The sequence below is a fragment of the Taudactylus pleione genome, unplaced genomic scaffold (genome assembly GCF_031769625.1).
Source record: "Taudactylus pleione unplaced genomic scaffold, aTauple2 ptg002748l, whole genome shotgun sequence".
NCBI lineage: Eukaryota > Metazoa > Chordata > Amphibia > Anura > Myobatrachidae > Taudactylus > Taudactylus pleione.
The window spans coordinates 7,501-20,187 of record NW_028287123.1 but is presented as its reverse complement, the minus strand read 5'-3'; the positions used below and the strand labels follow the sequence as shown (position 1 = coordinate 20,187).

Genomic DNA, 12,687 nt, shown 5'->3' with positions numbered 1-12,687 from the left:
ATGACTAATGTACAATAAGTTATTACCACAGGGGTGACACCGGGTACATCTGCTATAGTGTAACCTGTATAATGACTAATGTACAGTAAGTTATTACCACAGGGGTGACACCGGGTACATCTGCTATAGTGTAACCTGTATAATGACTAATGTACAGTAAGTTATTACCACAGGGGTGACACCGGGTACATCTGCTATAGTGTAACCTGTATAATGAGACTAATGTACAGTAAGTTATTACCACAGGGATGACACCGGGTACATCTGCTATAGTGTAACCTGTATAATGACTAATGTACAGTAAGTTATTACCACAGGGGTGACACCGGGTACATCTGCTATAGTGTAACCTGTATAATGACTAATGTACAATAAGTTATTACCACAGGGGTGACACCGGGTACATCTGCTATAGTGTAACCTGTATAATGAGAGTAATGTACAGTAAGTTATTACCACAGGGGTGACACCGGGTACATCTGCTATAGTGTAACCTGTATAATGACTAATGTACAGTAAGTTATTACCACAGGGGTGACACCGGGTACATCTGCTATAGTGTAACCTGTATAATGACTAATGTACAGTAAGTTATTACCACAGGGGTGACACCGGGTACATCTGCTATAGTGTAACATGTATAATGACTAATGTACAGTAAGTTATTACCACAGGGGTGACACCGGGTACATCCGCTACAGTGTAACCTGTATAATGACTAATGTACAGTAAATTACCACCAGGATGACTTACGTGTTGGTTACTACATTCTTAGTTCACAGTATTTTGAATATTATTTTCACACAAGACAACAACAAGTGGAGGGAGAGTACAGGTGGATTTTCCGTATAAACATACCATGTACCTGCATTAATAGACCGATGTATTGAAGTGCACAGTCTGGAACCTGGCACAGAGGGGGCGGGGGAGAAGAGAATCACCCGGGCTCCTATGCCCCTGCAGGCCACCCTGGATACTAGCAAGGCCAGTCGACAATTACAGCACCTGTATTGCACCAGGGAGACTTGTGAATAAATGCAACACACATTATTCATACCCCCTTCCATAGAGATCTATGATCCTCTTCTACTGTAAGGACCCGGGTACCAGTGCATGCTGGCACTTGTGGCTCTGTGCGCCATTATGTAGAACCTGTTTTGCATTTAGATTCCTTATTATTGGCGTTCAGCCATGAACATACCTGCAGCTGGATTGCACCGACACCCAGACCCCCCCCCCCACACACACACACACACACACACCAGACACCCGACAGACACACACACACACACACGACACCCACGACACCCGACAGACACACACACACGACACCCGACAGACACACACACGACACCCGACAGACACACACACCCACGACACCCACGACACCCGACAGACACCCACGACACCCGACAGACACACACACACGACACCCACGACACCCGACAGACACACACACACGACACCCACGACACCCGACAGACACACACACACACACGACACCCACGACACCCGACAGACACACACACACGACACCCACGACACCCGACAGACACACACACACACGACACCCACGACACCCGACAGACACACACACACGACACCCACGACACCCGACAGACACACACACGACACCCGACAGACACCCACGACACCCGACAGACACACACGACACCCACGACACCCGACAGACACACACGACACCCGACAGACACACACGACACCCGACAGACACACACGACACCCGACAGACACACACGACACCCACGACACCCGACAGACACACACGACACCCACGACACCCGACAGACACACACGACACCCACGACACCCGACAGACACACACGACACCCACGACACCCGACAGACACACACGACACCCACGACACCCGACAGACACACACGACACCCACGACACCCGACAGACACCCACGACACCCGACAGACACACACGACACCCACGACACCCGACAGACACACACGACACCCGACAGACACACACGACACCCGACAGACACACACGACACCCACGACACCCGACAGACACACACGACACCCACGACACCCGACAGACACACACACACGACACCCACGACACCCGACAGACACACACACCCACGACACCCACGACACCCGACAGACACACACCCACGACACCCGACAGACACACACGACACCCGACAGACACACACCCACGACACCCGACAGACACACACCCACGACACCTCTATTCAAAAACATTTATTTACAAAATAAAGAATAAAAATGGAATAAACACAAACGCTATAAAAAGGTTAAATCTCAGGACACCCCCCCCCCCCCCCACCCCCCTCTCAAACTCCTGGGGACACAGTATTCTAGAACTGTCAGACAATATATTTTATTCAACCCCCCCCAAATAACTCAAAACTCAGACATTAAATAGCCACAGCTAAAATGGTGCAAAAAGAGCGGGTGAACAGAAATGTTCTCTATGTGACACTGCAAACCCCACATAAGAGCCCTCCCTAGAAGCAAAACACAGATGAAAGACGAGATAGTCCAACATGGCCGCTCAATAGGTCCAGGCCAGCCAGTGAGGTCACCGCGCAGTCTTCCGCACCGTCTGCTCATTCTTCTTGCAAAGTGCTGTATCGCAGGACTGAAGATGGAAGCCGGGAGAATGTCACTTTAGCGTAGCGCCATCCTGGGGTCAGACGTAATCCTTGCCACTGGAGGGAGCCTTTGTTCGTGCCCCTCCACTCTTGGGGTATCCTTTGTTGCTGTAGTTGTTCTTGCGGGGACATGAGCAAGACAGGAGGGCACCCCCCAGTATAACCAAGAGTGAGCCAGCCCAGCCAAGGAACACCCCAGCACCAAACTCGTACCTGAAAGGTAAGGAGAGAGTCATCAGGACAAGGAATCTCCAACACGACCCAGCTTACACCAATGATAACTGGCGGTGTACTACCGGCACACCTACCCCACGCACAGGACTGGGAGGGGACGTGAGATCATGGGGGGGCTGAGGCATAGGGGAGAGTAGTTCATGTACTACCCACCCCGCACAGACTGGGAGGGTGACACCAGATCACCCTGCACTGAGGATCATAAGGGGTGGGGGGGTATATTTTGTGTACTCCCTGCACAGGACCAAGAGGAAGGGGGACATGGTCATCTGGCACAGGATCAGGGGGTACCAGGATCTTTCTGCAGTTCCTACATGCTTTCGTTTGCCCCCACCCCACAAAGGGGAATCCTAGCAGACAGCAGGTCAGGGCGAGACTAAAGATTATATCTGGGAGGGAATCGGTATGAAATACCGCCGGCAGCGGAAGCCCGACAGCGCTGGAAATCCCGATCGTCCCTAAGGTAAGTATAAACTAACCTAACCCCCTAACCCTCCTTAAGGGTGCCTAACCATAACCTCCCACCCCCCGTGGCTGTCCGCTCGTGGCGCCTGGCAACCCTTCGATCGGGATGCCAGGGACCCGTCTCCCAGCATTGGGAAAATGTGAGGAGTCTACATCTAGCCGCCCGGCATTTCACCCTCACTGGGATATGACAGTCGGGAAGCCGGCTGTCGGTATTAAGGCAGCCGGTTTCCAGATTGCATACTTCTGGGAGAGATGACAGAGGGGAAGCGATAGAAAGTTACTTACTTTGTGTTGATCGGTGTAAGTGGGTTGTAGAAGTCCCGGATAATCTGGTTTCCATACCAGGAGCAAGCAATAAGCGCAGCCAGACCTACAAGACAGGATTTTATGGTCAGAAAGGGAACGTCCGCTGTCCACACAGGATATACAGTATAAAATATCCCTCCCACCATATATCAGTCTCATCTGCTTCTATTTCTACCAAGACCACCCCCCATAACCCCTTCTGCCACACACACACACCTCATCCCATGACCAAACCAGCTGAAAACACTTCCGTGAGGAATAACTTACATCCTACTCAACACAAGCGAGTGTAAGCTTAGGACAAATGGTGCCACCCTCAGGTACAATATTGACAAACCTTTTTATATCCACCCAACATAACAAGGGACATCCGTCCACACTTACCGGCAAGCAGGAAGACAAATCCTCCAGTCATCGCAATCCGAGCTTTCTTCACCTTGTCATCTCCCCCACATTTCGTGCATTTCATACCCATGGTAGAGATGGCCAGGCCAAAAACCCCAACCACGATGGAGACCACCATAAGGGCACGTGTGGCCTGCAGGGAAGCTGATGAGAAAATAAACTGATTAGACCTTCACTGTCCACCGTAGAACCAAGCAGAAAAGGTGAACACGACATCTGTCTATATATGCAGGACCTTAACCTTTTATCAAATGATTTAAGCAAATAGAAAACATTTTGCATTCACAAGTGTCAGATACACAAGATGTTGGCACCTTCTGGTCACCAAGACCCAACATTGAGATGAAGGTGAAGTCACCTTAACAAAAGCTATGAACACCAATAACCAGCCCATTTCCCATTAGCGGAGCTACCGATGCCATCGCTACCACTCTTGCATAGACCATGCTTCCGCTGGTTTAGCACAGCCAAAAATCACTATGGGGTTTACCCATCATCATTTCTGGCCAAAAAGCCATCTGTAAATGTCACTGACCACTCAGGGCTGTAAAAGTTTTGAAAACGACACAAGTATTAGTTTTCACAAAGTTTTCTGCTCCAGTGAATTTTAGACCTTTCTGTCAGACGTTACTATGGTATACTGATATAACATTACAAGCATCCTCCAAGAACAACTTCTCCCAACCATCCAAGAACAGTTTGGTGAGGAACAATGCCTTTTCCAGTATGATGGGGCACCTTGCCATAAGACAAAATTGATAACTAAGAGGCTGGGGCGTTTCTAAAGAGGGGGCCCGCGTGCAGTCTCCGACACTGGTATCCTCCTCTCCGCCTGGCGCACCGGAGTTATAGACTCTGGGCACACTCTAGTGCCCAGAGTCTATAGTGTCTGCACAGGTCACCTGGAAAACGGCCGCGGCGGCCATTTTCCAGTCGTTTTAAAGTGCCGGACCCCCGCGCCGATGTGGGAATCTGGAGAGACAAGTAATATTATGGGTGCAGGGTGTGTGGTGCGGGGCCCCCCCTGGACCCAGGGGCCCGTGTTCCCTGCACCCATTATAGATACGCCCCTGCTAAGTGGCTCGATGAACAAAACATCCAAATTTTGGGTCCATGGCCAGGAAACTCCCCAGACCTTAATCCCATTGAGAACTTGTGGTCAATCCCCAAGAGGCAGGTGTACAAACAAACCCACAAACTCTGACAAACGCCAAGCATTGATTAGGTAAGAATGGGCGGCCATCAGTCAGTATGTGGCCAGAAGGTGAGTGACAGCATGCCAGGGCCAATTGCAGAGGTGCTGAAAAAGAAGGGTCAGCACTGACAACAAGGTCTAATAACACTGAAGCAGGAAACTTTGTGACACCCAGTACTTGTGTCATTCTCAGAACTTTTGGCCACGGCCGTAGATTGTTAGTGTACGGCGACAATCAGACGATTTGCCGACAGTTACTAGTAAAACTAGCCTCACACGATCAGCAAAAACACAGAATAGTTTAATTGCTGATGTACGGGCCCTATAAGTCTATTTGTAGCAGGAACTAATGAGCAGTCACATCTGGGGTATAAACTTAATTTACAGGGACTGTCCCAGATTTTAAAGCTTTGCGCACAGGTATGTCCCTAGTTTTAGGTCTTCACCAGCAGCACAAGATTGTAAATCTGAAGGGTAACAACTTCTCTCAAAGTGTATTTTATCCCAATCTCTTCTATATAAAGAACTGAAGCCCACCCTTGCCCCCAGACCTGTCACACCTGTGAGGGTACCACCAAGTACCAATCTAGGAAAATCTTTTGTTCACAGCGATCACATGAACACAGTACATACAGTACCTGCAGAAATGAGGACGCACTGACGGTTACAGGCCTAAATGTACCCATCAATTCGGGAATTCCTCAAACGCTCACTTTGATAGATACATTACAGTATTCCAGCCAGGCGGCTATAGTCATATATAACAGTATTCCAGCCAGGCGGCTATAGTCATATATAACAGTATTCCAGCCAGGCGGCTATAGTCATATATAACAGTATTCCAGCCAGGCGGCTATAGTCATATATAACAGTATTCCAGCCAGGCGGCTATAGTCATATATAACAGTATTCCAGCCAGGCGGCTATAGTCATATATAACAGTATTCCAGCCAGGCGGCTATAGTCATATATAACAGTATTCCAGCCAGGCGGCTATAGTCATATATAACAGTATTCCAGCCAGGCGGCTATAGTCATATATAACAGTATTCCAGCCAGGCGGCTATAGTCATATATAACAGTATTCCAGCCAGGCGGCTATAGTCATATATAACAGTATTCCAGCCAGGCGGCTATAGTCATATATAACAGTATTCCAGCCAGGCGGCTATAGTCATATATAACAGTATTCCAGCCAGGCGGCTATAGTCATATATAACAGTATTCCAGCCAGGCGGCTATAGTCATATATAACAGTATTCCAGCCAGGCGGCTATAGTCATATATAACAGTATTCCAGCCAGTGACGTGCCAGCTCCTCGCCAGCCAGTGACGTGCCAGCTCCTCGCCAGCCAGTGACGTGCCAGCTCCTCGCCAGCCAGTGACGTGCCAGCTCCTCGCCAGCCAGTGACGTGCCAGCTCCTCGCCAGCCAGTGACGTGCCAGCTCCTCGCCAGCGCAGCGACGGTTGGTACAATTGTCGGCTCTCCCCATGCTGGTGAGAGTTCCCTCCAGGTATCTGGTTTCCTACCATAATCCCCCCCAACATTTCTAGGTTAATTGGCTCCTGACAAGTATTACCCCTAGTGTGTGTACATACGGTGGGAATATAGATTGCAAGCTCACTGGGGCAGGGACTGTTGCGAATGGCCAAATATGCAATGCGCCGAGGAATATAATAATTATATAATATATGTGCTATATATATATCTGGTAAATAAGCCAGCGGCAGTATTCTGGGCCCTACACTCTGCAGCTGTAGATTCTACACCCCCTCCCCTAGGACCCCCATAGCAGGGCCTGTCTGCTCCTGTCCTAAATACCTGACATTCCTTATTCTCAGCACATTATCCGCCTCATGCCGGGGTCCCCAACTAGGACTGTCCAGGTACCAACATACTACCCCAGAGCGCAGAGCCCTCCTGAGCCAGTGACCAGATCTGGGACCCTCTGACCCCCATAGATGAGCACAGGGAATGTGAATCAGCCAGCGGGGAGGGGAGGGGCGGCCCAGTCTCAGGTGAGACTCCTGTGCTGAGACAAGGCTGTGACGCACACAGGGGAGGGGCAGATATAAGGGGAGGGGGTGAGGAGTTTCACAGAAACTAGAAACAGTGACTGCAGATCATCAGAGGTAAACAAGAGGCCTAGACCGATCAGAGGAAACCCCCCCCCCCCCAAATATAGCTCCAGCTCACTCCTCACACCTGTGTGCCAGTCATAGCATGGTACAGGGGGCAGTAATACCCCCCTCCCCCCGAATATAGCTCCAGCTCTCACTCCTCACACCTGTGTGCCAGTCATAGCATGGTACAGGGGGCAGTAATACACAGCAGCCCGTGTCCCTGAGTATAAGACACAGGGTGAGCATTGCAGCTGCACACATGGAGGAGGCAATTCATCATACCTTCTAGAGAGGATAGGTGGAGCCATTGCCCATAGCAACATTCATCTAGTACAGGTCATACAATTATAGCTATAATCTGATTGGTTGCTGCGGACGTCTCTTTAGGTTCTCTAAACCTCACACATAGAATCCTGGTAGGAGCCAAGACAGCAGTGCCACCATGTAGCCCCCCCCCCACAACATACGTAGCAACCAACCCATGCATCCACATAGGGCCCCCCATAACACGTAGCAACCCACCCATACATCCACACATAGGGCCCCCCATAAGACACGTAGCAACCCACCCATACATCCACACAGGGCCCCCCATAACATGTAGCAACCCACCCATACATCCACACACACGGCCCCCCATAACATGCAGCAACCCACCCATACATCCACACGGCCCCCCATAACACATGTAGCAACCCACCCATACATCCACACAGGGCCCCCCATAACACGTAGCAACCCACCCATACATCCACACATAGGGCCCCCCATAACACACGTAGCAACCCACCCATACATCCACACAGGGCCCCCATAACACGTAGCAACCCATCCACACAGGGCCCCCCATAACACGTAGCAACCCACCCATACATCCACACTCAGGGCCCCCATAACACGTAGCAACCCACCCATACATCCACACAGGGCCCCCCATAACACGTAGCAACCCACCCATACATCCACACAGGGCCCCCCATAACACGTAGCAACCCACCCATACATCCACACACATAGGGCCCCCCATAACACATAGCAACCCACCCATACATCCACACAGGGCCCCCATAACACGTAGCAACCCATCCACACATGGCCCCCCATAACACGTAGCAACCCACCCATACATCCACACAGGGCCCCCATAACACGTAGCAACCCACCCATACATCCACACACACAGGGCCCCCCATAACACATAGCAACCCACCCATACATCCACACACAGGGCCCCGATCACACGTGTGGCTATATCTATATGACTGCCAGCAGCCTCACGTGCCCTGATAACAGCGGGTCACACACAGATAACCCCATTATCACAGCTTATCAGAGGCAGATAAGGAGTAACGGGCGCTTACACTCAGGTAATACCATGCCAGGAGACGTACGGCCTCGCTGGGGCTATAAGGGGGTATTTAGCGCCATATTTCTATCACTTTCATCTTCAGTGTCACTGGCAATGGGGGGAGGGGGAAGTTCAGACTCATTGAGGAACCAGTCTGACTGGTTTGGGACACAGGCCGGAATGGCCGCCGCCCCAGTCACAGCTGCGGGGAGAGGAGGAGGAGGAGGAGGAGGAGGAAGGTCACAGTAACAAAGGCCCCACCATGGTCTCAGTGCTCCCTATTTCCAGGTGACACAATTACTCCAGGAAATGTCCCTATTTTACATCACTGACTCATTGCACAACACACGGGAAACACATACGTATACACACACACTATACATATACACACGCAGTGACAGGCGTACGGGGGGTCCCCTATGTGACAGGCGTGTGGGGGGGGGGGGATAACACACATACGGGGCATCTATAAAGCAGCTACGTCACACTGAGCAGAGATGAGACAATAAGTGTTGTAGTTCCACAAAGACAACATCCACAACCTGCGGGGAGACACTAGCTGGAGTAATAGTGCCGCTATAGCGCCCCGCCATACAGGTGTAACCCTGCCAGCACACCTGCCACAATACATGCCAACATGGCGCCGTCTCAGTTACCCCACCCCAGGGCGCAACAGTGATAAGCATAGGGCAGAAATCGGAGGAGCAGGGACCACAGAAAGGGGCATTAGAGGCAGCATTAGGGGGTGGGGGTGGGGCAGAAGCCCCAGGTAAGCAGCAATATTACATGTGAGTCACATGGTCATTAGCAGAAAATAGGGATCAGTAAGGTTATTAGTCAGACAATAGTGATAAGATAGGTATGGACAGTAGGGAGCAGTAAGTAGGTGCTAAGCAAGGAGCAGTAGGGAAGGGCAGATAAAGGCACAGACTGTAGGGATTCGTAGGGATCAGTAAGGAAGGGCAGATAAAAGGCGCATAGACTATAGGGATCAGTAAGGAAGGGCAGATAAAGGCACATACAGTAGGGATTAGTAGGGAGCGGCAGATAAAGGCGCATAGACAGTAGGGATTAGTAGGGAGCGGCAGATAAAGGCGCCTAGACAGTAGGGATCGGTAGGGAGCGGCAGATAAAGGCGCCTAGACAGTAGGGAATGGTAGGGATCAGTAGGGAAGGGCAGATAAAGGCGCCTAGACAGTAGGGATTGGCAGGGAGCGGCAGATAAAGGCACATACAGTAGGGATTAGTAGGGAGCAGCAGATAAAGGCACATACAGTAGGGATTAGTAGGGAGCGGCAGATAAAGGCGCATAGACAGTAGGGATTAGTAGGGAGCGGCAGATAAAGGCGCCTAGACAGTAGGGATCGGTAGGGAGCGGCAGATAAAGGCGCCTAGACAGTAGGGATTAGTAGGGATCGGTAGGGAGCGGCAGATAAAGGCGCCTAGACAGTAGGGATTAGTAGGGATCGGTAGGGAGCGGCAGATAAAGGCGCCTAGACAGTAGGGATTGGCAGGGAGCGGCAGATAGAGGCTGATGAGCGGGGGATCCCTACCGTCCAGCACCAGCAGGGAGTCGTAGACCTTGCACTGGATCTGCCCGGTGCTCTGGGTGACGCAGCTCATCCATAGTCCCTGGTACACGGCCACCGCGGTGATGATGTTGTCCCCGGCGTAGGAGGACATCCGCCACTGGGGCATGATGGTGGCGGCGATCAGCCCGATCCAGCCCAGCAGGGACATGACAAAGCCCAGCAGCTGCAGCCCGGAGTTAGCCATGGTGCTGCCCGGGGAGAGAGAGACGGAGTGTGAGCTCACCTGCCCAGGGGCCGCCCCTATATCCCCGAGACCACGCCCACCGAGACTCACCTTACCTGCCCAGGGGCCGCCCCTATATCCCCGAGACCACGCCCACCGAGACTCACCTCACCTGCCCAGGGGCCGCCCCTATATCCCCGAGACCACGCCCACCGAGACTCACCTCACCTCCCCAGGTGCCGCCCCCTCCCAGCGTCACCAGGTGATACTGGTGTGACGTCACGGCGAGAAACGGGGAGGGGGAGAGATACTACTGCTGGGGGCTGATGTCATCACTCATCTACTATATATATATCTGCTATATACTGTATATATATATATATATCACTCATCTATTACATCCTTATACTTCCCTGCTATATACTGTATATATATATATATCACTCATCTATTACATCCTTATACCTCCCTGCTATATACTGTATATATATATATATATATCACTCATCTATTACATCCTTATACCTCCCTGCTATATACTGTATATATATATATATATATCACTCATCTATTACATCCTTATACCCCCCTGCTATATACTGTATATATATATATATATCACTCATCTATTACATCCTTATACCCCCCTGCTATATACTGTATATATATATATATATCACTCATCTATTACATCCTTATACCTCCCTGCTATATACTGTATATATATATATATCACTCATCTATTACATCCTTATACCTCCCTGCTATATACTGTATATATATATATATATCTATATCACTCATCTATTACATCCTTATACCTCCCTGCTATATACTGTATATATATATATATATATCACTCATCTATTACATCCTTATACCTCCCTGCTATATACTGTATATATATATATATCACTCATCTATTACATCCTTATACCTCCCTGCTATATACTGTATATATATATATCTATATCACTCATCTATTACATCCTTATACTTCCCTGCTATATACTATATATATATATATATATATCACTCATCTATTACATCCTTATACCTCCCTGCTATATACTGTATATATATATATATATCACTCATCTATTACATCCTTATACCTCCCTGCTATATACTGTATATATATATATATCACTCATCTATTACATCCTTATACCTCCCTGCTATATACTGTATATATATATATATATCTATATCACTCATCTATTACATCCTTATACCTCCCTGCTATATACTGTATATATATATATATCACTCATCTATTACATCCTTATACCTCCCTGCTATATACTGTATATATATATATCTATATCACTCATCTATTACATCCTTATACTTCCCTGCTATATACTATATATATATATATATATCACTCATCTATTACATCCTTATACCTCCCTGCTATATACTGTATATATATATATATATCACTCATCTATTACATCCTTATACCTCCCTGCTATATACTGTATATATATATATATATCTATATCACTCATCTATTACATCCTTATACCTCCCTGCTATATACTGTATATATATATATATATATATATATATCACTCATCTATTACATCCTTATACCTCCCTGCTATATACTGTATATATATATATCTATATCACTCATCTATTACATCCTTATACCTCCCTGCTATATACTGTATATATATATATATATATATATCACTCATCTATTACATCCTTATACCCCCCTGCTATATACTGTATATATATATATATATATATCACTCATCTATTACATCCTTATACCTCCCTGCTATATACTGTATATATATATATCTATATCACTCATCTATTACATCCTTATACCTCCCTGCTATATACTGTATATATATATATATATCACTCATCTATTACATCCTTATACCTCCCTGCTATATACTGTATATATATATATATATATCACTCATCTATTACATCCTTATACCTCCCTGCTATATACTGTATATATATATATCACTCATCTATTACATCCTTATACCTCCCTGCTATATACTATATATATATATATATCACTCATCTATTACATCCTTATACCTCCCTGCTATATACTGTATATATATATATATATATCACTCATCTATTACATCCTTATACCTCCCTGCTATATACTGTATATATATATATCACTCATCTATTACATCCTTATACTTCCCTGCTAT

The 12,687-nt window shown here is 48.0% G+C and overlaps 1 protein-coding gene across 1 annotated transcript; it reads right to left on the bottom strand.

Annotated features, from left to right (window-relative positions):
• Positions 1-2,332: 2,332 nt before the first annotated feature.
• LOC148431159 (claudin-7-like) lies at positions 2,333-10,553 on the bottom strand. The gene is made up of 4 exons (XM_088466264.1): positions 10,288-10,553; positions 4,047-4,211; positions 3,642-3,726; positions 2,333-2,867 (listed from the first exon to the last, which is right to left on the bottom strand). The coding sequence occupies exons 1-4, from the start codon at positions 10,508-10,510 to the stop codon at positions 2,693-2,695; spliced, it is 648 nt and encodes a 215-aa protein (XP_088322390.1). The 5' UTR covers positions 10,511-10,553; the 3' UTR covers positions 2,333-2,692.
• Between the last annotated feature and the right edge of the window lie 2,134 nt (positions 10,554-12,687).

Coding starts and splice junctions, on each gene's coding strand:
- LOC148431159 (XM_088466264.1), bottom strand. CDS start 10,510: ATGGCTAACTCCGGGCTGCAGCTGCTGGGCTTTGTCATGTCCCTGCTG. Junction 4,212..10,287: donor CTCCCTGCTGGTGCTGGACG/GTAGGGATCCCC, acceptor TTTTCTCATCAG/CTTCCCTGCAGGCCACACGT. Junction 3,727..4,046: donor ATTTGTCTTCCTGCTTGCCG/GTAAGTGTGGAC, acceptor CCTGTCTTGTAG/GTCTGGCTGCGCTTATTGCT.